Source organism: Carcharhinus amblyrhynchos, chromosome 18 (assembly GCF_965287045.1).
Source record: "Carcharhinus amblyrhynchos chromosome 18, sCarAmb.v2.hapA, whole genome shotgun sequence".
In the NCBI taxonomy this organism is placed as follows: domain Eukaryota; kingdom Metazoa; phylum Chordata; class Chondrichthyes; order Carcharhiniformes; family Carcharhinidae; genus Carcharhinus; species Carcharhinus amblyrhynchos.
The window spans coordinates 9911693-9938658 of NC_137341.1; the positions used below are offsets into that span (position 1 = coordinate 9911693).

General features: G+C 43.2%; 1 protein-coding gene across 1 annotated transcript in view; it reads right to left on the reverse strand.

Moving 5' to 3' along the window:
* Positions 1 to 26709, reverse strand: part of narfl (nuclear prelamin A recognition factor-like) — a 35989-nt gene extending 9280 nt beyond the window's left edge. The window contains exons 1-8 of the mRNA XM_080206337.1: positions 26621 to 26709; positions 21947 to 22042; positions 21433 to 21576; positions 14849 to 14981; positions 9164 to 9298; positions 7598 to 7716; positions 5958 to 6087; positions 5159 to 5231 (exon numbers count right to left, since the gene is read on the reverse strand). Of these exons, the coding sequence (XP_080062463.1) occupies positions 5159 to 5231; positions 5958 to 6087; positions 7598 to 7716; positions 9164 to 9298; positions 14849 to 14981; positions 21433 to 21576; positions 21947 to 22042; positions 26621 to 26686 (896 nt within the window). The 5' untranslated portion in view covers positions 26687 to 26709. The remainder of the gene's footprint in view (positions 1 to 5158; positions 5232 to 5957; positions 6088 to 7597; positions 7717 to 9163; positions 9299 to 14848; positions 14982 to 21432; positions 21577 to 21946; positions 22043 to 26620) is intronic.
* Positions 26710 to 26966: the final 257 nt, after the last annotated feature.

The following is a 26966-nucleotide window of genomic DNA, read 5'->3' on the forward strand; positions in this document are numbered from 1 at the left end:
TGTGATGGAATACTCCCCACTTGCCTGGATGGTTGCAGCTCCAACAATGCTGAATAAGCTTGACACCGTCCAGGATAAAGCGGCCTGCTTGACTGGCATCGCATCTACAAACGTTCAATCCCTTCACCACCGAACGCTCAGTAGCAGCAGTGTGTACTATCTACAAGATGCGCTGCAGCAATTCACCAGACATCTTTAGACAGCACTTTCCAAACCCATGACCGCTTCCGTCTAGAAAGACAAGGCTAGCAGATAAATGGGAACATCACCAACTGCAAGTACCCCTCCAAACCACTCACCATTCTGACTTGGGAATATATCACCGTTCCTTCACAATCGTTCAGTCAAAATCCAGGAATTCCCTCCCTAATGGTAGTGAGTCAACCCACAGAACGTGGACTGCAGCGATTCAAGAAGGCAGCTCACCACCACCTTCTCGAGGGCAACTCGGGAAGGACAGTAAATGCTGGCCAGCCAGCGACGCCCACGTCCCACGAATGAATAAAAAAAAGTCTTTACTATAACAGGGTCACCAAAACTGTCCACAATATTCCAAGTGCGGCCTCGCCAATGACTTATACAACTGTAACAATGTCCCAACTCCTATGCTCAATGCCCTGACTGATGAAATAGATTTTAAAGATCATGTCATCAACATTGAAAAGGGCTGAAATTTAATGCAAAATCAATTTCTGCAAGAGTCTGAACTCCAGACAAGGAGCTCAAGTGTTGAGAATCATCTTGAATACCGATTGCAAACTTACAGAGGCACTGCACAAAGCAAAAACAAAACAATCTGCAGAGTTTTAAAAAATGATAACAGCTGGAGGACAGACTATGTCCAGTTTTACTTTTACTGTAGTTGCCTTGTTTACAGGAAGTCTGTAATGCTAATAGCCAAGTGTGATTCCCATCACGTAGCTATGCGGAAATTATTCTCATCAATAAAAGCAGCAGACAGGTCTACTCCGATAAACACAGGGTTTAGCATTTAGGCTCTGCTGTCCCAGCCAAGTTCACTGACTTTTGCTTACCTTCCTACAGACTAATTAAGATATCAGCAGTAACAGACTGAGTGGAATCGTTGCCTTTGACTCGTAGACTGCACCAAAACAACCCTAAAAATATACAAAATTGCTCAGCCTTGGATTAATTGAGTAATTTCAACTGATTTAAATCAACTGTATTGGTTTTCTCTCCAACAACAAGGAGATTTCAAGCTATAAATAACTGAACAAAATAGACAAACAAAACTGAACATCTTTTCAAACTTCTCATTTAAGATTGACCAATCACCCTTACATTCCTTTTACATGGATATGCTGCAACATGGAGAAGCAAAATGGACCTGATGTGCACGATTTAGCAAATTGATCTCCCCATCCCAGCAAATGCAAAAGTAGACAGTCTGGCGAAGGCTTTTCCAAGCTCAGTCACAGGCTAGTATGGGGAACAACTTGCATTTATATACAGTCATTGAGATATACTGCACAGATCTAAGCCCTTCGGCCCAACTCGGCCATACCGACCAGGTTTCCTGAACCGTATGGAACTGATTCCAGACAGTAAAACAGCCGAAGGAACACATTCAGGCTAATACTGACAACTTGAAGAAGATGATAAAACTGACTATTTTTCAAGCTTCTAAAGGAGATGTAAAAGCTGAGAATTTTAGAGGGAATTCCAGTGCTTGGGCCTTAGCAGCTGAAAGCAAGGCCACTAAAAGTGGAGTGATGAAAATTGGAGATGTGCAAGGATCCTGAATTGAAGGAATGCAGATATCTCAGAATGTTCTGGAGCTGATGAAAATTAAGGAGATAGGGCGGAGCAAGGTGATAGAGGGACTTGAAAACAAGGATGATCATTTTAAAACTATTCCTTCACTGAGAGCCAATTTCAATCAGCAAACACAGGGGTGGTGAACATGACTTGGTGCAAGTTAGACTGGGAGAGCAGAGTTTTGGACTTCACATTTAGAAGGTAGAAGGTGGAAGGACAGCAAGAAGTATAGTGGCAACCTTGGGGTAAATCCCTGAAGGTAGCAGGATTGTCGATAAGATTGATAAGAAGGCATTTGAAATCCTTCCATTTACTAGCCAAGAGCACAGAATCTAAAATTAGGGAGATTATGCTGGAACTGTATAAATCATTAGTGAGGCTGTACAAAGTTCTGGTCCCCTCATTATAGAAAGGTGTAATTGTATTAGAGAAGGTACAGAGGATGTTGCCAGGACTGGAAAATTGCAGCTCTGAGGAAAGATTGGAAAGGCTGAAGTTGTTCTCAGGACAGAGGAGGCTGAAGGGAGATCTGTACAAAATTGCAAGGGGTCAGGATAGGGATGAAGTGGAATGGTTGAGAGCTTCAAGTTTCTAGGTGTTCAGATCATCGACAACCTGTCCTGGTCCCTGCGCTATAGTTAAGAAAGCCCACCAATACTTCTACTTTCTCAGGAGGCCAAGGAAATTTGGCATTTACACAATGACTCTCATCAACTTTTACAGGTGCACCACAGAAAGCATTCTTTCTGGTTGTATCACAGCTTGGTATGGCTCCTGCTCTACCTAAGGCCACAAGAAACTACAAAAAGTCATGAACGAATCCCAGCCCATCAGCTTCCCAACCACTGATTGTCTACACTTCCTGTCGCCACGGAAAAGCAGCCAGCATAATCCAGGACCCCTTGGACCCCTGACATTCTCTCTTCTGTCTTCGTCCATCAGGAAAAAGATACAAAAGTCTGAGGTCAGCCACCAACCAACTCAAGGACAGCTTCTTCCCTGCTGCCATCAGACTTTTGAATAAACCTATCTTATATTAAGTTGATCTTTCCGTTACCATAGACATGACTATAACAGTACATTCTATATTCTCTCCTTTCCTTCTCTATGCTTTGTCTGTATAGTGCACAAGGAGCAATATTGTATACTAATACATATGACAATAATGAATCAGATCAGTTGCAAACAGTACTAAGAACCATGCAATCATCAATGAGTATCCTCACTTCTGACTTTATAATGGAAGGAAGGTCAGCTGAAGATAGCTGGGCTGAGGAATTCCTTCAGTGATATCCTGGAGTTGAGATAATTGACCTCCAACCACCACAACCATTTTCCTTTGTATTCAGAACAACTCCAACCAGTGGACAATTTTCCTCCAACTCCCATTTGCTTTGAATTTTGCTAGGGCTCCTTGATGCTTCACTTAGTCAAATGCTGCCTTGAGGTCAAATACAGTCATTCTCCTCTCTGGACTTCAGCTGTTTTGTCAATATTTGGACAAAGGCTGTAATAAGGACTGGTGTTAAGTGGCCCAGCTGGCACCCTAACTGAAAATCAGTCAGCAGGTTGCTGCTCAGTAAGTGCGGCTTGACAGACGGTAAGGAACATCTTGCATCACTTTGTTGGTGACAAGAGAATTGAGCGATATGGTGATAATTGATTGGATTAGCTGCATCCTGCTTCGTGCAGACAGGACATAACTGGGCAGTTTTCCACACTGTCGAATAGATGCCAGTGTTGTAGCTGCACTGGAGCAGCTTGGCTAGGGGTGCGGTTAGTTCAGAGTGCAGGTTTTCATTGCTACAGCTGAGATGTTGTCAGGGCTCACTGCCTTTCCTGTACCGCATGCCAATTTAGAGTTAGTGAAGGAGTCAAGCCTTTTGTAATAGCTATGCTGTAGATGTAGGTAGATATGAACTTTTCATGCAGTTTGAAATGGAATGCTGGTCAGCATTTTTTTTTTGATTTGAAACAAACGTGTACTGTCACGTTCCACGCTAAGCCTATTTGACTTTCTGAATTTTTTTGTAAAAACATGCTGCATTTGGTGTTTGCAGGACAAAAAGACAAAACAATCTTGGCTTCTGTCGTTTGATGCCTAGAGATTCTGGTATTTGCAGAGAGGCTGTTTGCAGCTTCCTGAAGTTAATGACGTGTGACAGGCAGATTGCCACCAGTGGGTTTTTCCAGCTCATATCTTGTCAGGGAAATTCAGAGCTCTGGCTGCAGCATCTTGCGATACAGCTTGAGGTTTTTTTTCTGCTGAAAGTCGTGCATACGAAGGAACGTTAAGATGGAAACTCCTTTAAGTGGCCAGAAAACAGATTGTGCGCAATACTCGGGACGGGTGGGCACTCAAGACTTGCCGATGTAGCCCAATAGAATCGTATGGCCTGAATCCCACAATGTGACCCTGATCTGTTGTTTTTCACTTTTGAGTATTCACAATTATTTCATGGTTACTAACCTCGGGTGTGGAATAATCTAATCATTGAAAGCTGAATAAAATCGAATCACAGCATCAGAGAATGGTTACAGCACAGAGGGCCATTTGGTCCATCATGCCTATGCCAGTTCTCGGAAAGAACAAATGTGCGCTTCTGCAGTAGGTGCTATTTTAGACCAGCGCAACCCTAAGGTTTTATTCAGTAAAGGAGTACGAATTGAATATTTTAATTATCCACAGAAAAGGTTTCAGAATTCCAACACCAAAAATGCTGAAATATAAAAGTACAACTTTGTTTATAAATTCAGTCCCTCCGCTGGGTGCGCTGTTATGCTGATGGGCAGACTGTGCCTATCAGTTCCAACCCCCTTTTGGCTTACTCCATTTCCAAGACACCAATAACAGGTTTGAACTACTATCTTATCTGGCACAACAATTGCTCTGAAGTTAGGGAGGAGGAGTTCGGGACCCTCCAGATTAGGAAACAAATTGTTTAGTCGTAAGAGTAAAAGAAGCAAGGCAGCGACCTTTGCAAGAAAGAATTTGGCATAAAATAACTTTAAAAGTTATAATTTTAGATTAAGATTATGGATTCATCACAATGTCACCAGTATGGAAGATTTTCATTGCTGCGTTATTCTGACTGTTTACATTACATACTGAGGAAACTGCAGTTTCCGGGAATTAATGACATCTGAACTCCTGCATTATTACAGTGAAGTGCCCAGATGGTGAGACGGATACTAAAGGAAAGGGAGTGTGCTTTCAAAACACACTACAAGGGCTAAACTACATAACCCTTTGAATGAATCCGAGATAACTTTCAAGAATTCTCTCATCTGACAAGAAATGTTTTCTTTTAAAATAAACATTTTGTTTAATTGAGTCATTGATCACAACCTAAAGAGCCTCTGAGACTGTTTGACTTACTGTGTATCCAGTGGCACTGGGTCCACATTTGCCAAGGAAAGACCCTCCTGTTCTAGCATTTTCAGCACTTCACCTTCAAAACAGAGATTCTGTCATTAGTATACCACCGAGCAAAACTTTAAAACGAACAAACGATAGACTAAACAAGAATTGAACCCTCACTGAGGAAACCAAACTCAAATTTAAATTATTTCAATGTAAGGAATAACTGGGATCCCTTTCACTAAAAGGTATGATGCTTTCTGGAGCGTACTCATTTGTAAGTCACGTCTCCATCGCAACATGACAAGAATCTCTACAAGCAACACCAATGCGTTAAGTCAGAGGCTGATCACCATTACATGAAGATAATAATGAGACTATTTTTAGCTAATGATATATGAAACAGTTAAAGGTTTCAAGAGTTGAAGCTGCTATGCAATGTGATTATTGCCACTGCTAAAAACATAGCAATGCAATATGTTTTTACATTTCTTCATCAAAGTTATGTGATAAATTCCAACATCTATTGAAAATATACACCCCAATAAAATAGAATATCAGGACTATTGGTAGGAAGTTCACAAAAATACTTTGTGACTTATATTCAAGTTGACTTTTAGTCAAAATATTCCCACTTTTTGAGTCTTAAGCTGACGATCAGTGATTCGATTTAACCTCATGGAATAGCACTGAAGGCAGAGTAAAAGCCCGAGTGCAAAGGTGAGGGAGTAACAAGATAATACAGGCTGGCGGAGAATGACAGGAGCGTTGATGCCAGTACACGTTAACAGGTATCCTTCTTTCAAACCTTGCTCACCTGACGTAATTACACAGTCCACATCTCTTGTGTGGTATTCTTCACTGAAGAAATCTTCTCTCGAAGCCTCTAACTTTTTGTCATAACACGGCATCACTGTTACATGGTATATTTGATCCGGTGTCATATTCTATGGGGCAAACAGAATACGTCACAATCTCCTTTTGCTGTTGTCCTCCTGAACAAGTGAACGCTTACGCTTTCCGACTAATTCACATTGCATACTAGCTTCAACATTCCACCTAACAAAGAAAAATCCCAACTCTGAAGCAACATATTTGAAAGGAGTATAGAAAAGGAGGTCAATCAACTCTTCAATCTTACTCTGCCACATAATTAAATAGGTTGGACTAAAACCTGGTGTTGTCAGACTTTTTACATAATTAGATCACAGCTGATCTCTATGTATATTCAATAGTCTTTATATCCTCACCCAAACTGCATTCTCATTTTTATTTTTGGAGTGCACAGGCAATTTCAGTGCATGACCTCTTGTGTGAACCTACAGCAACTTAAATGCATAGATTGCATGGAGAAGCTTAGGAATATCCACAGCCTCCAAAACAGTCTGGGTGACAAGGTGCTTACTGATTGCATTGCTTCACAGCCTACCACTCATTTCAAGAATTCCTCTGATACCCCCCACACCCCTACCTAGAGAAATCAATTTCTCTGTTTCTCCTCTACCAAATCACTCTATATTTTCCAAGACTTCGATGAGATCATGCCAAATCTTCTCATCTCAAGCAAAAGTAAAAAGTGCTAACTTCAAAGCTCTATTCCCAGATGTGAGTCACGGTACAGGAGATTTCAAGTTACATGCATCGTCGTGTGATCGCTTATCAGATCAGAAACATATTAACGTCTCCTGGATAAGGCACAGCATTATGTAGCAGACATTACACAGTACATAATACGGTCATGCAAGATCTACAAACCAAATGTTCAATCTCTTGTAGTAACAACAGTCATCACACATCCAGGCTGGTAATTAATTTTTTAAACAAGCTGACGTATCATTACTAACAGATCTTCTGAACTGAGGGAATTATGCTACACACCCATGATCCTCTTCCCATCTTTACGTGAAGGAGATTTTAGCCCAAGTTACAGCAGTGAAGTGGGAAAAGCTAGGAAAAATTTGCCCACACCAATGAGCACCAGAATTACAATGGCTTCACAGAATCCCTACCGTGTAGAAGGAAGCCACTCAGCTCATTGAGCCTGCACCAACCACCACAATCCCATGCAGGCCCTATCCCTGTAACCTCACCTATTTACCTTGCTAGTCCCCCGACACTAAGGGGCAATTTAGCACGGCCAATCAACCTAACCTGCACATCTTTCTGACCGTGGGAGGAAACCGGAGCACCCGGAAGAAACCCAAGCAGACACGGGGAGAACGAGCAGACTCCACACAGACAGTGGCCCGAGGCTGGAATTGAACCGGGTCCTTGGCGTTGTGAGGCAGCAGTGCTAACCGTTGTACCGTTCACTACAGTTTAAGTGTGTTTGCTTTCCCTCAGCCTTCCCTAGCCACTATCAGACAGTCTGAAGTTTGTTATATCAGTTTAGAGATTGTAATTCTGTGCTGCAACAATAAAAGCTTTATTGGATGTGAAAATAATATTGTCTCTTACCTGCAGCTTTGCAAAGTAGTCCTTCACTAAAGAGCCCATCACCTGCTGTGGGGATTTTGTTGTGCTGATATAGGGAATAATGTAACTGCCATGGGTTTTCTCTGCATAACAGATCCAGCCTGAAAGACAGATGTTGGAGCGTAACAAGAAATAAATATTCCCATGTAGCCTCACAAGATTATGTTAAAGAAGTTACTGCATGTCCAAAGCGACTTAATGCAAAGCGTATTTAGCAGGTATTTAGTGTAGTGTAACCAAGCAATGTAAAGCTGCGTGCAACATTTTAAAGACAATTATTGCTTCTGATTCAGTCAGCTTGGGGGAAATATTTCAGGAAGTAACCAAGAATCAGCAATCTTGAGAATGAAGAAGTTTGCTGTGAAACAGAAGTGGAACTGATTCCTCATAAAATCATTTGCTGCCATGGTGACTGACTACTGCAAAAAGTAGCCAGCTAACCAGCTTCTACAGATGCTAACTTACTTGCTACTAAGGTTGGGAATAGAATTGCAGGTCACGAGAAGAGTATTAAATGTTAACATTGGCTCAGTGGAAGCATTCTCATCTCTAAATCAACCTAATAGGAGCAGAATTTGGTCCTATGGTCCATTCATCAAGAACATAACTGAACTTCTACATCAGCTCCACTTTCCTGCCAAATCCCCACATAGCGCCAAAAAAATCTTTAATCTCAGTCGTGAATATACTCATCAACTGGGGTAGAGAATTCCAAAGATTCACAACCTCTGAGACAAGAAATTTCTCCACACTTCAGTCCTAAACAGGCAACACCCCTTATCCTGCGACTATCCAGCCAGGGGAAAAAGCCTCTTAAAATCTACTCGGGTCACTTGTCTGTGTGGAATCTGCACACAGCCCGAGAGGATTTTAATGTTACTGAAATTGTCTCTCATTCTTCTAAACACCAGTGAATACAAACCTATTCTGCTCAATCACGCCACAAAGGACAGCCCTCTCAAACCAAGGGTCAATTTAGTGAGTCTTCATTCTGCCTTCTTGGAGGCAAGTATATACATCCTTAGATAAAGGCACCAAAACTGTGGTCTTACCAAGCCTTTTCTAATTACAGCATTCCTCTTGTACTCCAACCCCCTTGCAATAAAGGCTAACATATCATTTACCTTCCTAATTGCTCGATGGACCTTCATATTGCATTTTTCCAACTCATGTAAAAAAGCCCCAAACTCTTCTGATTAACCAATACTTGTTAGTCCCTCACCTTTTAACAATTATTCTTTCTCCATTCTTCTTACAAAAATGAATAATTGCACACTTCCCACTCTTCTATTCCAACTAGTACCTTCTTGCCCAATCACTTTTCTGATATATATCCTTTTTTGTCCTCCTCCAAACTTACTTTCCTGGTTTATCCCTTTATTGGTGTGCAAAATCAGATTATTTGGTATTAATCAAACTGCTGTTTGTGGGATCTTGCTGTGCACAACATGGCTATCATGTTTTCTACACTATAACAGGGAGTAACATTTTGTCAGTACTTTATTGTCGATGCCAAAGTGGTGTACAAGTTCTTTCTATTAGAAATACCTGGACAGGCAGAGGCCAGCATTGGTAGAGCTTTGCTATCCTCTTTGTGCCGATGGAAACGCTGAACAAACTCACGCTGACTCTCCAGCAAGCTGAAATTTCTCGAGAAGGTCGTGTCAAACACGTAGTGAACGCCTGAGAATATTTAGGAGGCAGAAAAAACGGATTAGGAAAGTGATAAGTTTAGGAATGGGTTCCAGGACATCATAAACTCAAAGTTCTAACAATCCATTTCACATCATGTTAACACATTCACTTCCTGCATACGTGTAATTATCCATACTCGCCAATTAATTCACATCCTCCTACGTGTGCACACAGCAATCAGGATGCAATGCCTTTAATGGAAAGCAGGGGAATGCCTGATAATTGCCATTAATTACAGAAAACAAGCAACGCTGGAATCACGGAAACTACATATTTCAAAGCAGGGCAGTCACACAATTCTTTCCGTGGGTCATTAATTGAGGAAAAAAAGCATTCTCTAGAATTGTTTTCTTTAAGAAGCAAGTTAACCCAGCAAAGTCTCGGTGGTTTCCAGTGAACTGCTCGGACTTTTTTGTGACTAATTCAGACTCGGACTAATTCGCCCAAGAAGAAAACGCTCCTCATATTAATAGAGATGTCGAGTCCATAAATTTTTATTGCGATTTTGCTCTCATGATATTAAGAACATAAGAAATAGGAGCAGGAGTAGGCCATCTAGCCCTTCGAGCCTGCCCCGCCATTCAATAAGATCATGGCTGATCTGTTGTGGCTCAGTTCCACTTTCCCGCCCTCTCCCCATAACCCTTAATCCCCTCTCTTATCAAAAACCCATCAACCTGCTTCTTAAAAATATTTAGCGAGGCAGCCTCCACCACTTCAACGGGCAGAGAATTCCAGAGATTCACCACCCTTTGAGTGAAGAAGTTCCTCCTCAACTCCGTTCTAAACCACCTCCCCTTTATCTTGAGGCTGTGCCCCCTAGTCCTACTGTCTTTTTTGAGCGGGAAGAGTCTCTCCACCTCTATCCTATCCATCCCATTCATCATCTTATACGTCTCAATGAGATCTCCCCTCATTCTTCTAAACTCTAACGAGTACAAGCCTAGTTTATTCAGCCTCTCCTCATAGCTCAATCCCCTCAACTCCGGTATCAGCCTAGTAAACCTCCTCTGCACTCCCTCCAGGGCCAAAATATCCTTGCGCAGGTGCGGCGCCCAAAACTGCACACAGTACTCCAGCTGCGGCCTCACCAATGCCCTATACAGCTGCAGCAAGACCTCCCTACTTTTATATTCAATCCCCCTCGCTATGAAGGCCAGCATCCCATTCGCCTTCCTGACCACCTGCTGCACCTGCAAGCTGGGTTTTTGCGACTCATGCACAAGGACCCCGAGGTCCCTCTGCACCGTCGCCTGCTGCAGTTTTTCGCCACGTAAGTAATAGTCCTTCCTACCATTCTTCCTACCAAAGTGGACCACCTCACACTTGCCAACATTAAATTCCATTTGCCATTTCCTGGCCCATTCGCCCAGCCTATCTAGATCCTTCTGCAGACTCTCCACACCCTCCGCACAATTTGCCTTTCCCCCAATCTTGGTGTCATCAGCAAATTTCGACACCCTGCACTCGGTTCCCTCCTCCAGATCATCTATATAAATGGTAAATAGCTGAGGCCCCAGCACCGACCCCTGGGGCACCCCACTAGTCACCAACCGCCAATCCGAATAGCACCCATTGACCCCCACTCTCTGCCTCCTATTTGACAACCAATCCTCTATCCACGCTAACACCCTACCCCCAACTCCATGTCCCCTGACCTTCTGCAATAACCTCTTGTGAGGTACCTTGTCAAACGCCTTCTGAAAATCCAGAAAGACCACATCCACCGGCTCTCCTCTATCCACCGCCCTAGACACATCCTCATAGAACTCCAGTAAATTTGTCAGACACGACTTCCCTTTAATGAAACCGTGTTGCGTCCGCCCTATCAAGCAATTCCCTTCAAGATGCCTCGCAATTTCCTCCTTAATGACGGATTCTAACATTTTACCTACCACAGACGTTAAACTAACCGGCCTATAATTCCCCGCCTTTTGCCTGGCACCCTTCTTAAACAACGGCGTAACATTAGCCGTTTTCCAATCTTCCGGCACTTCCCCGGAATCCAGCGACGTCTGGAAAATAACCACCAAGGCATCCACTATAACCTCCGCCATTTCTTTCAGAACCCTCGGATGCATTCCATCCGGTCCTGGGGACTTGTCCACAATCAGCCCCTCCAGTCTGTCGAGCACCACCTCTCTAGTAACAGTAATGTCATTAAGACCCTCCATTCCTACCACCTTTCCATCGCTAACACCCGGCTAATTATTCACGTCCTCCTCCGTGAAGACAGAAACAAAAAAGTTATTCAAGACCTTCGCCATATCCCCATCCCCTACCACTAGCTCCCCTTTCTCATCCTCTAAAGGACCAACGTTCACCCTAGCCAGCCTCTTCCTTTTTATATATTTATAAAAACTCTTGCTATCCTTTTTTATATTAAGTGCTAGCCCAACCTCATAGCTTCTCCTACCCTCCTTTATCAACTTCTTTGTCAATCTTTGTTGACATTTAAACCTTTCCCAATCCTCTTCTCGCCCACTGCTCTTAGCTACTCTAACTTCCTCCGCTTTTAATTTAACACTTTCCTTCACCTCCTTCATTATCCACGGCTTATTACCTCTCTTCCTACTGTCCTTTTTAACCATCGGAATAAATTTCTGCTGAGCACCAAGAAAGATCTCCTTAAAGATCCTCCACTGCTCCTCAGCAGACCTACCTTCCAACGCACTCCCCCAGTCCACATTCGCCAATTCTTCTCTCATCCTACCATACTCCCCTCTATTCAAACAAAGGACGCGTGTCCGGGAACCCACTTTCTCCTCCTCCATCTGCACCAGAAACTCCACCATACAATGATCACTCTCTCCAAGAGGATCCTTCACCGCAAGGTCCCTAATTCTACCCGCCTCATTACATAGCACCAGATCCAAGATAGCTCGCTCCCTCGTCGGCTCCAACACACACTGTTCAAGGAAATTATCCCGGCAGCGTTCCAAGAACTCCTCCTCGAGCCCACCTCGTCCAACATGGGTCGACCAATCAATATGCAGATTGAAATCTCCCATAACTACTGCCGTCCCATTCCTGCACGCCGCACTTATTTGCGTGTTAACAGCCCGCCCCACCTCCAGATCATTATTCGGGGGCCTATAGACGACACCCACCAGCGTCTTCCTCCCTTTGCTGTTCCTAATCTCCACCCACAACGAATCCACGTTCTGCTCTTTGGCTCCGATATCATCCCTTGCTACCACCTTGATACTATCCTTAATCAGCAGAGCTACGCCACCCCCTCTTTCCTCCTGCCTATCCTTCCTAAACACTTGATAGCCCTGTACATTCATCTCCCAGTCCCTGTCACCTTGCAGCCACGTCTCTGTAATGGCCACCAGATCGTATCCATTTGTGTCGATCTGCGCCACCAGCTCATCCACTTTATTCCGAATGCTTCGTGCATTCAGATAAAGCGCTTTCATCCCAGCCTTCACCTGGACCCTATTTGCCGTAACGCCACCAATTGGGACATCCTTGGCCTCTTCCCTTACCTGTACCCTATCCTTAACTTTAGACCTCGTAGCGTCACCTACCCTCGCACCCGCACCCTCCCCCCCCCTATATTCAAGGTTTGCAGGTTTTTAAAATCGCACCCAAAGGAGCTGATAATGACAGGATAACATTTTAAGGTCGACTACCATGAAATGGAAACGAGCTGTGTCCTATATAGTGGCTGGGTGATCCACTCTGCCAGATTACCACCCATACATACCACATGTTCACATTCCCATGTCACATATCAGATCATTACTATTTTAACAGTCAACAAACATATCCCAGGTTCCATTGGAATTCCATGTAAAATATACTGGCACCCACCACTGCAACAATGGACTGAATCGATAAGATTGTGATATATTGACCCAGTGCCCCATGGTAAATTTAAACTGTAGCCATGTAGAGTCAGGATGCCTTGCCCTGACCTGCAGACAGCTAATGCTTTTATGGTAACCTGCATGATACATGTTATCACAGTTGGAACTTTTACTGTAAAAGTTGACATGGTCAGTCTGATGTTACACATTTATTTCAAACTGTGTATACGTGATATCTAATTGTCAGCCTGTTGCTGTGCACCAGTAAAGAGGGCATGTTAGTCCTCTCCAGCACGTAGTAAAATTAAGTCCACTATCATGAATTCAAATCGCACAATCAAAAGCCTCTGGAGGCTGTTACTTATCCCTGTCTGCTAAAACAAACAGGCAATGCCAAAAAGCATGCTGCTCCAAATAGAGTATTCAGTTCAACAAACTAACTGTATACATTACAAAGCTGCATTGGCTCTGTTGCCGGGAATGGTTTTGTGAGCTGCAAGGCCTCCTGGCTGAGTATGATTTGATGTGGAGATGCCAGCGTTGGACTGGGGTAAACACAGTAAAAAGTCTGACAACACCAGGTTTTAGTCCAACTGATTTATTTGATAGTAAACTCACAAGCTTTCGGGTTAGCCCCTTCGCCAGAACTCTCCATTCACCTGACGGAGGGACTAACTTGAAAGCTTGGGGGTTTACTATCAAATAAATCGGTTGGACTAAGACCTGGTGTTGTCAGACTTTTTACAGAGTGTGATTTCACAGACTGCATCAAGTTTACTGCTCCCCAGCTCAAATTAACCGATTCACAGAGAATGTGGATCAAATAGGGCACAGGACTGAGAACTGTCTCATTTGTATGACTCGGAAACAACATTAAATACAAACCACCGAGAAAGATTTTCATTTAATTTTCTCATTATCTAGTTGGGTGTGCATGAGACGACTTGTTATCACCATTTCAATAATGGTGCAAAATCAAACACGGAGAGGCGTACAACTGTTGTACAAGATGACTCACCTTTTAATCAAAACCCTGCAAATACTCAACAAAGTCAGTCAGCATCTGTGCTGAGAGAAGCAGAGTTAATGTTTCAGGTCACCAATGCTGCCCTATTTGCTGGATAATTTCAACATTTTCTGATTTAGTTAAGACTTCCAAGCATCCAGTTTTGTCTGTCTGTTTACAGTTCATCTTTTTTGGTTCTTTCCCTGTGTAGGGAAACTAATTTCTGCTCAATGCTGCCCCCAGATCAGTGAAAATAATTCAGTATGTGCGGGTGAAATCTCAAGTTCCATTCTGGCATGGAGTATTGATCCAAGGTGGTGCTACATGGCATCAGCCTCAACTACACTGTTATCTACACTGAACACGCCTACACCATTTAGAATTGAGTTGATTGTTTAGGTTTTATTCACTAAATAGCAGTGTAGCTTGGTCACTCATTGTGCGGAGTTTGCACATTCTCCCCGTGTCTGCATGAGTTTCCTCCGAGTGCTCCAGTTTCGTCCCACAGTCTGAAAGGTGTGCTGGTGAGGTGCACTGGCCATGCTAAATTCTCCCTTAGTGCACCTGAGCAGGAGTCAAAGTGTGGGGGCTAGGAGATTTCACAGTAACTAATACAATAAAGTGTTAATGTAAGCCTACTTGTGACACTAATAAATAAACTTCAGCTATGTCAGTAAAGAACGTTATTGTGCTTCACCACGTTATGAATCCACTCACCCAGATTTTTGAAGAATGCAGTCAGCCGTTGTGCAGCGTCTGTAACTTGGAGTTGATACCTTGCAGCTAATGATGCCCTGGATTGTGGTGAAACTGAAACCACCACCAGCTTCTGATTCGTGGAACCCGATACCTAATCAATGAAATAGCAGTGCTCAGGGAGTATACTGGTGTTACACTGTGCTCTACTCAAACAGTGACCACTATCAAATAGGTTCAAAGAAGCAATGTTATCGATTATTTGCATTCCCTCCTTTGGTTGAACGGCTAAGCAAAGAGTTGTTTAGAAGCTCAGAGGGCAAAACAATTGGCGTCAGATTTCCCAAAGTGAACACAAAAGGGAAGCACCAGATTTTTTTGTCACGCATGCTGTCCAGTGAGGTGTGAAGGGTCAGGTCAGAATGGGACAGGTTCAGCTGTGACTCCTCACGCAGGAACACTTCAACTCTCAAGAAATGAAAGAATTGATAGTGATAACACCTGGGGAACCACATTCCAGCAAGAACTGTCACCATGGGGGATGGAGGAGGGAGGTGACAAAAAAGATAATAACAATAGTACAAACATAAATCACACATCTAATCTGCACAGTCAAATTAGTCAGAAAATAACAGGGTCACACTGATAAGAATCAAATGTTTGAGCGCTAATGTCTATTTCTTCTGCCAGATTTAGCAATGCGTCACAATTTCATATGCAGAAGCTAAGACGTTCTCTGTTATGCTAATAGTAACATTTTATTTTGTGTCCGCTGTGACTCAGTAGAACTCTTTTCTCTGAATCATAAAATTGTGCGTTTCAATCCTACTCAGAACTTGCATTCCAGTGCAGCACTGAGGGAGTGTTACTGACTACAGAGGGATCAAGTACTGAGGGAGTGCCACACCGTCAGAGGTGTTAGGTCTTTTGGATGAGACTTTAAACTGTGGCCCCTTCTGCCAACTCAGATGGATATAACAGATTCCACAACACTACGACAAAGAGAAGCAGGGGAGTTATCCCAGGTGCCCGAGCCAAATCAACATCACAAAAAAAAAGATTATCTAGTCATTATTACTTTATTGTTTGTGGGAGTTTGCTGTGTGCAAACTGGCTGCAGCATTTCCTACATTTATGTACGTCACTAAGATGCCCAGTGGTTGTGAAAAGTGCTTTATAAATGCAACTGTTTTTTGTGCTGGCACGAGATATAGAAGAAGAGCTAGCCAACAATGTTCTCCCCATCACAATGAACAACAAAGATTCCAACTAAATTAACATTTCAGGGCCTAAAGATTCCTTCACCGCACTGGGAAAAAGTCCTCTTGGGACTGTGCAAAGTCAAAAATTTCATGTCAAATGCTACCACTTCAAAACAGTGACAATACTTGCACTGCAATTAAATTTCAAATGGATGATTATAGCACAGCAGGTGGTGATTTGGCCTGTCATGTCTGTGTTGGTTCACTGCAAGAGAAACTCAGCAGGTCCCTTTCCACACAACCCTGCAAATATTTCCTCCTCAAGTTCTTGTTCAATTCTCTTCTCAAAGCCACCACAGGCAGGGAGTTCCAGATCCAAACATGAAAACCTTCTTCCTCATGTCATCATTGCCATTCATCTCAACTCAGTGTCCTCTGGTTCTCAACCTTTCCACAGGTTCATTATAACTTCAATGATTCGTGCACACCTATCCTGAGATGCCTTCTTTAAGAACTGTCTTCTTTATTTTAATTTGCCTTTTCTTGTCTTTCTGACCAAAATGTGTCATTTCACACTTCTCTATATTAAATTTACCTGCTGCATGCCCCACCCATTCCACCAGCTTATGTCCTTTGGAGGTCCACCACTATCCTTCTCACAATACTCCCAGATTTTGTGTCATCTGCACATTTTGAAATTGTGCACTGAACACCAAAGTCTAGGTCATTAACGTAGATCAAGAAAAACAATGATCCTAATAGCGACCCCTTGGGATTTCCACTTACACATTCTGCCAGACCAAAAATACTACACTTTACCACTAACTGTTCTCTGCTTTCTGTCACTGAGTCAGACCCATATCAATGCTGCCACTGGCCCTTTTAGTCAGTGGATTTGAATGATTTTGGAAAGCCATTAAGTGGGACATTCTCAAAAGACCGTTTAAAAATTCCACGTACCACATCTGTCACAGTGCTCTAATCAGTCCTCTTGGTTACCTCATCAAATTAAACCAGTCAACTAAAAAACAATTTGCTCTTAAAAATGCTGACTCTGTTTATTTAATTCAAATTTACACTGGTTACTGTTACACTTCCCCACCAGGTTTAAACTGATCGGTCTGTAGTTGCTGTGTTTAGCCTTATGGTTTTTTTTGATCAAAGATGTATGCCTTCACTCCTCTGGCACCACCCTCTATCTACGGAGGATTGAAAGCTTATGGTCAGTATCTTGGCAATTTAAATCTTTATCCCCCTCACCATACACAAAACTTCCAATCCGATTCTGATGGTTACAAATACAGCTAGCCTTTCTAATTAAAAAAAAATTCTTGGGATGTGGGTGTCACTGGCTCAGTCAACATAAGAACATAAGAACTAGGAGCAGGAGTAGGCCATCTAGCCCTTCAAACCTGCCCCGCCATTCAATAAGATCATGGCTGATCTGTCGTGGCTCAGTTCCACATTCCCGCCCTCTCCCCATAACCCTTAATCCCCTCGCTTATCAAAAACCCATCAACCCGTGTCTTAAAAATATTTAGCGAGGCAGCCTCCACCACTTCAACGGGCAGAGAATTCCAGAGATTCACCACCCTTTGAGTGAAGAAGTTCCTCCTCAACTCCGTTCTAAACCGTACCCCTTTATCTTGAGGCTGTGCCCCCTAGTCCTACTGTCCTTTCTGAGCGGGAAGAGCCTCTCCACCTCTATCCTATCCATCCCATTCATCATCTTATATGTCTCAATGAGACCTCCCCTCATTCTTCTAAACTCTAACAAGTACAAGCCTAGTTTATTCAGCCTCTCCTCATAGCTCAACCCCCTCAACTCCGGTATCAGCCTAGTTAACCTCCTCTGCACTCCCTCCAAGGCCAAAATATCCTCGCGTAAGTACGGCGACCAAAACTGCACACAGTACTCCAGCTGCGGCCTCACCGATGCCCTGTACAGCCGCAGCAAGACCTCCCTACTTTTATATTCAATCCCCTTTGCTATGAAGGCCAGCATCCCATTAGCCTTCCTGACCACCTGCTGCACCTGCAGGCTGGGTTTTTGCGACTCGTGCACAAGGACCCCGAGGTCCCTCTGCACCGTCGCCTGCTGCAGTTTTTCGCCACGCAACTAACAGTCCTTCCTACCATTATTCCTACCAAAGTGGACCACCTCGCACTTGCCAACATTAAATTCCATTTGCCAGTTCCTGGCCCATTCGCCCAGCCTATCTAGATCCTTCTGCAGACTCTCCACACCCGCCGCGCAATTTGCCGTTCCCCCAATCTTGGTGTCATCAGCAAATTTCGACACCGTACGCTCGGTTCCCTCCTCCAGATCATCTATATAAATGGTAAATAGCTGAGGCCCCAGCACCGACCCCTGGGGCACTCCACTAGTCACCGACCGCCAGTCCGAATAGCACCCATTGACCCCCACTCTCTGCCTCCTATTTGACAACCGATCCTCTATCCACGCTAACACCCTACCCCCAACTCCATGCCCCCTTAACTTCTGCAATAACCTCTTGTGAGGTACCTTGTCAAACGCCTTCTGAAAATCAAGAAAGACCACATCCACCGGCTCTCCTCTATCCACTGCCCTAGACACATCCTCATAGAACATTTATTGTCTATCCATAACTGCCCTTGAGAAGGTCATGATGAGCTATCTCCTTCAACCTTTGCAGTCCATGTGGTGTAGGTACACCCACAGTGCTGTTAGGGAGAGAGTTCCAGGAGTTTGACCCGGCGACTGTGAAGCAACAGTGACATATCTCCAAATCAGTATGGTGAGTGACTTGGAGGGGAATCTCCTGGTGGTGGTGTTCCCATGTATCTGCTGCCCTTGTATTTCTAAATGGCAGTGGTTGTGGGTTTGGAAGGTGCTTGATTGATTCCTGCAATGCATCCTGTAATGGAACGCACTGCTGCTACTGTGCATCGGTGGCAGGGGGAATGAATGTTTAAGATGGTAGTTGGGGTGCCAATCAAGTGGGCTGTTTTGACCTGGATGGTGTCAAGCTTCTTGAGTGTTGTTGGGGTGGTACTCATCCAGGCAAGTGGAGAGTATTCCGTCACACTCCTGACTCGTGCCTTGCAGACTGTAGAAAGGCTGTGGGGAGTCAAGTGGAGTTACTGGCTGCAGGATTCCTAGCTTCTGACCTGCTCTTGTAGCCATGATATTTACATGGATAGTATAGTTCAGTTTCTGGTAATTGGTAACTCCCACGATGTTGGCAGTGAGGGATTCAGTGATGGCTATGGTTAGATTCTTAGTGGAGTGGCATAAATGTTATTTGCCACTTGTCAGCCTAAGCCTGAATGTCGTCTAGGTCTTGCTGCATTTGGATAGGGACTGCTTCAGTAACTGAGGAGTTGTGAATGGTGCTGAACATTGTACAGTTATCAACGAACGTCCTCTTTATCAATACCTGATATCCCATTTTTAATAATTTTTAGCCCATCCAGCATTGTAGCTACCTCCTCTTTCACTGAGAGCTTGGTAGAATCTTTATCCTCAGCAAAGTACTCATTTGGTAGTTCAGCCAGTTTCTTTTGACCCTACCCCTCCTTTCACCACCCTTTGCCCTATCCCTCCTTTCACCACCCTTATAGTATTTATATGCCTAAAGCCTTTTTGGGTTCCCTTTTGCTATAAATTGGAACAGCTTCGAAAAGAAACTCATTGTGAAGGCTCACAGCAGGACAATATATTGGGCACAGTACCAGAGACATCGCAGAATCATAACTGAGCAAGAGTGCGAGGAAATTGGCAGCAAAAGGGAGAATAGTGTTGAATAAACTAGTCTTTGCCATTAGTGCGAAACAAGCTCATAGCAATTTAGCAGTCTGATTTGTATCATGCTCAAGTTTCATTTAATTGACTTCAATGTGAACAGTGTAAAACAGACTTCCAGTTCAATAAGAGTCTGTTTTGCGCTACTGGTTGAAACAAATTGCATTTAATAGAGTAACATACTTCAAAGTGCTTCACACAGTGCTGAAGGACAACACTTAACAGTGAGCCACATAATAGGACAAGGGTTAAATTTTAAGAGTGTCTTAAAGGAGAAGAAAAGAAGTTTAACCCATGAATACTAGAACTTAGGAGCTTGGCTGCTGAAAAAACAGCTTCCAAAAGCAGAACAATTAAAAATCTGGGATCACAAGAGGCCAAAATTGGAAGCGTGCAGAAATTTTGGATGTTTATACGTTGGGGAGATGAGAGAGATAGGATAGAGTAACACCTTGGAGAGACTTGAGAACAAGGACGGGAGTTTAAAACCTGAGGTACTGGTAGACTTGGGGCCAATGCAGGTCAGCAAGCAAAAGCATAATAGGTGAATGGGGTTTGGTGTATGTTGCATATGGGTGTTAGTCTTGATTGAGTTTAGTTTTATGGAGGGTGGAAGGTGGAATGTCATCCGACAGGGTACTTAAATGACAGACACTAGCAGTTACCAAGTCATAGATGAGGATTTCAGTAACAATTGAGCTGAGGTGAGGGCACAGACAGTAATTTTACAGGTGTAAAAGTCAGTGTTCTGATACTTGACAACTGAGTTGCAACACAAAGTTATTTTGACAAGGTTCTCCTCAACATATCACCCTCAGAAACCTAAGAGAAAGTGTACAGGTTTGTATGAAAGACTGCAATGAGTGTATGTTGAACAAAGCACAAGATTCACTTAGCTTTATATCATCGCAAGCTTTGGAAAAGTCTTTGGGACGGAATCAAAAATGCCATTGATAATTGTTTTCACATCTTATAAACTCTTTCCAAAAGAGAAATAATTTAATAGTTGAGTGCAATCCTCAATTCGTTAACACAAATCACTGAGTATGGAAGAAACTAGAAACAGTACCCTCTGCCTTCATGAAACACGTTCGTCGACCATTTTAAACATAACCACACACACAGCAGAAATTGTAATATCGGAGTGCTTAGATCAGGCACGACATTGGAACATAAGAGGGAATTATCACTAAACATAATGTCCCATCCAGATCTTACTGCACGATTCCATCTGATCTCAACCGATAAAAATCCCGGTCCTCCCTGTTAAATCAGGAAATAAGTCTCTATGTACTGTACCTCAAGATGGTTTAGTTTAATGACAAAGCCTGGAAGATTACCATTCCAATTATACTTAGTTTGTGGCTTTCTCAATTCATAACATTCTTTGCTTCTCTTATCTCAGCCTAGCACAAACTATCCTCTGTATGTCCAACTTTCCAAATTCTCTTTGTATTAATTCAAAACTTAGTGCATTGCCCGTCCTTCAGCTTTTCAAAACAAAAGACATTAAGCTCCCTTTGCGTGACCTCATAAATTAGTCATTAGAATGATGTATTGTCAAATACAAAAATCTGGCGCTGAAATATTATGCCACAAGAAAGTAATTATCTTACTTTGTTTTGGTTCAGAACTTTGTACAATTCTTCGTGGCTTTGTTGGGTGATTAATACACTTTCTGCTGACGTGATGCAGCCACTGCAGGCCAAGCAGTCATTCAAAGTTATTTTCGCTTTTTCAAGTTTCTTGATGCCTCCATCCTGAAAATGAAAACACAGTGAGCTAACAGAACAAACAAACATGCAAAGACAGCAATGAAAAAAATACACTTTCTTCCAATCTTGTATTCCATTTAATAAGGGGTAATTATATCCTGAACCAGGAACTAATGCAGATGGTCTCCAGTTCCATTTGTTTTAAATAAAGAAAACCATCTCAGCTTTAAAAATATCACTTTATTATTGCTTATATTTATTGTTCAGAACTTGTTTTCGGTGCTATTGTTCCTCCTACAGTAACCTGGTTTTAACTACAGTTGTTACACAAAAACAGCAAAGAATTCTAACGTTTTCAGTGCACAGCCATCAACTCCACACAAGTATGGCTAAACAAAGAAAGTTGTAGGATTACCTGGCTCAACTGAGTGTAACTACCATCATTCTCAATTCTGATTATGCCGGAACTTTTCCCTGGCTTCTTTTCCACTTTCACTGGCTTCACACATTCCTGTAAAAATAAAGTGCATTTTAACTTGGAATTTGATTGCAAGTGGGACTGGTTCAAAAACGTGTCGATGTTCTGTTTAGCAGCAACGGGAGCACCCACTGACAGCAAAAATGCCCCCTGCAGGGAATGCACCTCGGCCAAAGCTACAAGCAGCCTCATAAGCAATTTCTTTTAACACTGGTGGCAAAGCTGGGTGTGAATTAATTGGGTATGAAAGTCAACATCAACTGATTTGAAAACTGAGCAGAAAGACATATAAGCCCTACAAACTCAGGAATCAATAACCTTGCAATATTGAAAGGATTGAGAATGCTGGCAGCATTTATTGTGGAGCACAATATATCTCACCCATCCCACCAGTCACACAGAAAAAAATTCTTGTCACAGACTCATCTATCTTATGGCTGTGTACACATTACAATAAAGGAATTAGCATATACAAAGAAAGCATATGCAATAAAAACTTGAATATGGGGTTTACAGTATCTCATTTTCTGCATTTTCAAAGGCAGTTTACAAATTTCCAGTGTGAAACACTCTCCCTTCGTTTCTGAAACAGCAGTGAAGCTCCTTCAGAAGGAGTGAATGATCCCACTAACCCATAAGAAAACACTACCACAAGGCATTCTTTCCAAGTCAATCCCCAACTAATATGTTTTCATAAGAAAGAAAAATAGTAATTTGGAATACAATTAGTCAAAATACTGTCCCATCACTTTCATTTTATAGCTACATGTACAACATTAACAGACCAACATCACCTCAAAGGATGTAAGTCCCATTCAAGATAGCTGAAAACTAGACTTCTCCTCATTATGTAATACTGCATTATGACTTCTATTATCAAAACCATTCTTTCAATAAGGTACACAGTGACTCGTTCTCACCCTGCCGACACAGTTGGCACACTTTTCCAACTTCATGACAAAATAAGTATTTTGGAAAGACACTTCTGTGAAGTAGGTGAAATTAGTAGCACAGCGCTTGCACCCCACTCTCTGTCAGCTACTCAGTCTTTTTTCTGGTGTGACTATTTGTCCTGCAACTCAGTTTTGAAGACGCGAGCGGCTGAGTATACACTAATCAGTTCAGGGGCGTGGCTAATAGAACTGTGTATAAACGCAGCAGGGAAGTGAGCCACTTTCCCTTGCTTTAGAATTTCAAATTAAAAGAAAACAAAAGCACAAATCCTTCTGTTCAACAAAGGTAAAATTATGAGCACTTATCAGTAGGGCAAAGAGGCAAAGTAAGTTCTGGGAGGGGATGAGGGAAAACTAATGTGAGTTAAACACTGAATTAACGTGTGTCTCTGGCAACAAGTATATCAGTGAGAAATATCAAGCAATTATGGTTACAGGGGAGAAATTTCATCTGAGTGTCCACAGTGTTTTCAGCAAGATAAAACTCAGTTCTGCTGCTGACTATTTAACAATAAGATGCCAGGAGTATGGAAGGTAACAGACAACATGGCGATAGAGGACAGGGAATGACTCAGGGAGTTGGGAGTTTGTACCTGTGTCAGAAAGACAAAATGTACAAACACAGATCCTGATCTGAAACCTTCGGGTAAAAGTTTCACTGGAACAACTGCAAAATGTCAATTTCAGTACAAAAGACTGAACAAATTGAGACATAAATATTTGAAGCCCATTTTATGCTAAGACCGAATTTCCGCAATCTTTTGCACTGATTTAGTGGAAGACGTGATGTCATCCCCTAGCTCACTGACAGCTGTACCCTCATACAAAAGATCAGACAGTGTGAGTTTCTTGCATTTATGCCAGTTTCCAACAGGCTCAAGTTAATGCCCCAAATTTTGTCTAGATATTACTGGCATTCTGTACCAATTTTGTTTTAAGGGAAATGGACAGCTACACTATTTTCGACTACATTTTTATGAGATGTGTTACATTAAAGTTATGATGTGGAGATGCCGGCGTTGGACTGGGGTAAACACAGTAAGAAGTCTGACGACACCAGGTTTAAGTCCAACCGATTTATTTGATAGTAAACTCACAAGCTTTCGAGGTTCCCCTCTTCATCAGGTGAATGAAGAGTTCTGGCCTCGGACAGAGCATATAAAGCACAGACAGTTTACAGATTACTGAATCTGTAGATTCAGTAATTTACTAGATTACCAATTTACGAGTAGTTTACAGATTACCAGTAATCTGTAAACTGTCTGTGCTTTATATGCGCTGACTGAGGCCAGAACTCTTCATTCACCTGACGAAGAGGGGAACCCCGAAAGCTTGTGAGTTTACTATCAAATAAATCGGTTGGACTTAAACCTGGTGTCGTCAGACTTCTCACTGTGTTTACATTAAAGTTGAAAGCCTTCCTCCACATAGTCTGAAACATACTTGCTACAATTCTCACCAGTTTTTATCGATGCACCATAGAAAGCATCCTTTCCAGATGTATCACAACTTGGTGTGGCTCCTAGTCTGACTAAAACTGCAAGAAACTACAAAGGGTTGTGAATGTAGCCCAGTGCATCATGCAAAGCAGCCTCCCATCCATGGACTCTGAATACGCTTCCCGCTGCCTCAGAAAAGTAGCCAGCAGAATAAAGGACCCTATGCACCCCGGACATTCTCTCTTCCACTTTCTGTCAGGAAAAAGATACAAAAGTCTGAGGGACACGTACTAACCAACTCAAGAACAGCTTCTTCCCTGCTGCCTTCAGATCTACTTCGCATTAAGTTGATCTTTCTCTACACCCTATGACTGTAGCGCTACATTCTGCACCTCCTTTCCTTCTCCCCTATGTATTCTATAAACTGTGTGCTTGGTCAATAGAGTGGGCTAGAAACAATCCTTTTCACTGTATCTCAATACACATGACATTAATAAATCAAATCGAAAAATCAATTAGATGGCAGCTCCATGGGTCTGAGCTCCTCTCTCCTGGGTTTTTCAGGGGGCAGTACTCTTCCAGAAAGGAAGAGTTACACAGGGTAAAACTCGAATCTGCGAAATGATTCACTCTTTAAAAAAAACAATTGATAATAGTAATAATATGCAAGAGAGCTCACCAGGAAAATACTGTAAAAGTAAAGTTGCCACAGTCCCAGATGATCAGAAGTTGTCCACCCCTTTGAAAGGGAGAGCTGATTGGTGATGATCTAACCCAGGGACCCAGGTTCAATTCCCACCTTGGGTCACTGTCTGTATAGAGTCTGCACATTCTCCCCCGTGTCTGCGTGGGTTTCCTCCGGGTGCTCCAGTTTCCTCCCACACTCCAAAGATGTGCAGGTTAGGTTGATTGGTCATACTAAATGGACCCTAGTGTCAGGGCATTAACAGGGTGAATATGTAGGGCTACGGGAATAGGGCCTGGGTGGGATTGGGATTGTGATCGTGCAGATACAATGGATCGAATGGCGGCCTCCTGCACTATAGGAACTCTGTATAATAACCTAAGGAGTAAGGGGCAAGTTTGAAAAGGCGGGGGCTTCACAAATAGCCTCAGTCAATACAGGAATTGAACCCACGCTGTTAACGTTGCCCTGCATCATGAACCTGCTGTCCAGCCAACTGAACACACAAAGCATTGAAATCTCCTGTCATAGACATAATATGAAAGCTCTTGATCTGGTATCTTTTGAAAGTGTCAGAAGTTTCCTGCTGCAGTAATCGATTTTGGAGTGGCTGAGTTACTCAAGGAAAGTGAATGTCTTGTGTGTGAAAATGATCAAAACCATCCTTAATGTGAAGTAAATCTGATGGCATCAGGGAAGAAGCTGTTCTTGAATTGGTTAGTACATGTCGTCAGACATCTGTATCTTTTTCCCAACAGAAGGTGGAAGAATGTCCAGGGTGCATTGGGTCCTTGATTACGCTGGCTACTTTTCTGAGGCAGTGGGAAGTGTAGACAGAGTCCACAGATGGGAGGCTGCTTTGCGTGATGCACTGGGCTACATTCACAACCCTTTGTAGTTTCTTGAGGTTTTAGTCAGAGTAGGAGCCATGCCAAGATGTGACACATCCGGAAAGAATGCTTCCTACAGTGCATCTGTAAGAACTGGTGGGAGTCGTAGCGGACATGCCAAATTTCCTTCGGCTTCCGAGAGAGTGGAGGCATTGGTGGGCTTTCTTAACTATAACATCGGCATGGAGGGACCAGGCTGTGGATGATCTGGACACCAAGAAACTTGTAGCTCTCGACAATTTCCATAATTGAGACAACACTTGGCATTATAGCAAGAGAGCACCCTTCTACAGGGTGGGCAGGTATTGAGCTGGCCATTCAACCATCACAACCAATCTATTGTGAAAGACCCAACCCCCAGTCTCCCTCCCCCAATCCTCCCATCATCAATCTCCCCCTCCTCACTCTCTCACCTCCCTCCTCACTCCTCACTCTTTCACCTCCCTCCTCACTCTCTCACCTCCCTCCTCACTCTCCCCTCACGCCCACCCCCACCCCCCACCCCGCTCCTTATTTAAACGGCTGTAGCTTTCCGCCTCCATTCTGCTGTAAGTTGAACTGAATGATTTTATTAACAGTTCGGGAGCTCTCTGTGAAGGCCGGGCCGGCCTCTCCCCCACCCCGCGTCAGAGCCGCTCTCTTACCTGGGACGGGGTGATAAAATCATCCAAATCCGTCAGCTGCAGCACCCCGCTCAACTGCGACACCATCTTCCCCGCCGCCCGACAGCGCCGCAAAGCCACTGCCGTAAAGCGGGCACTGCCTCTCCATCTGCGGCAGTGAGGCAGACGAGGTCATGTTCCCGCCCCCAGGCCACTCAGCCTTCGCACTGCTGACCCACACATCCTCTCGCAATGCTGTAAGCCCCCCTCCCTCCGCACAAAATAACAGCACACAGGGGGCTGTGAACTCTTCACACTTCTTTTATCAAAATAGAAAAGTTATCTTGTTTTCCAAATGGTACCAAATTTATACAGTTGTGAGAAAAAG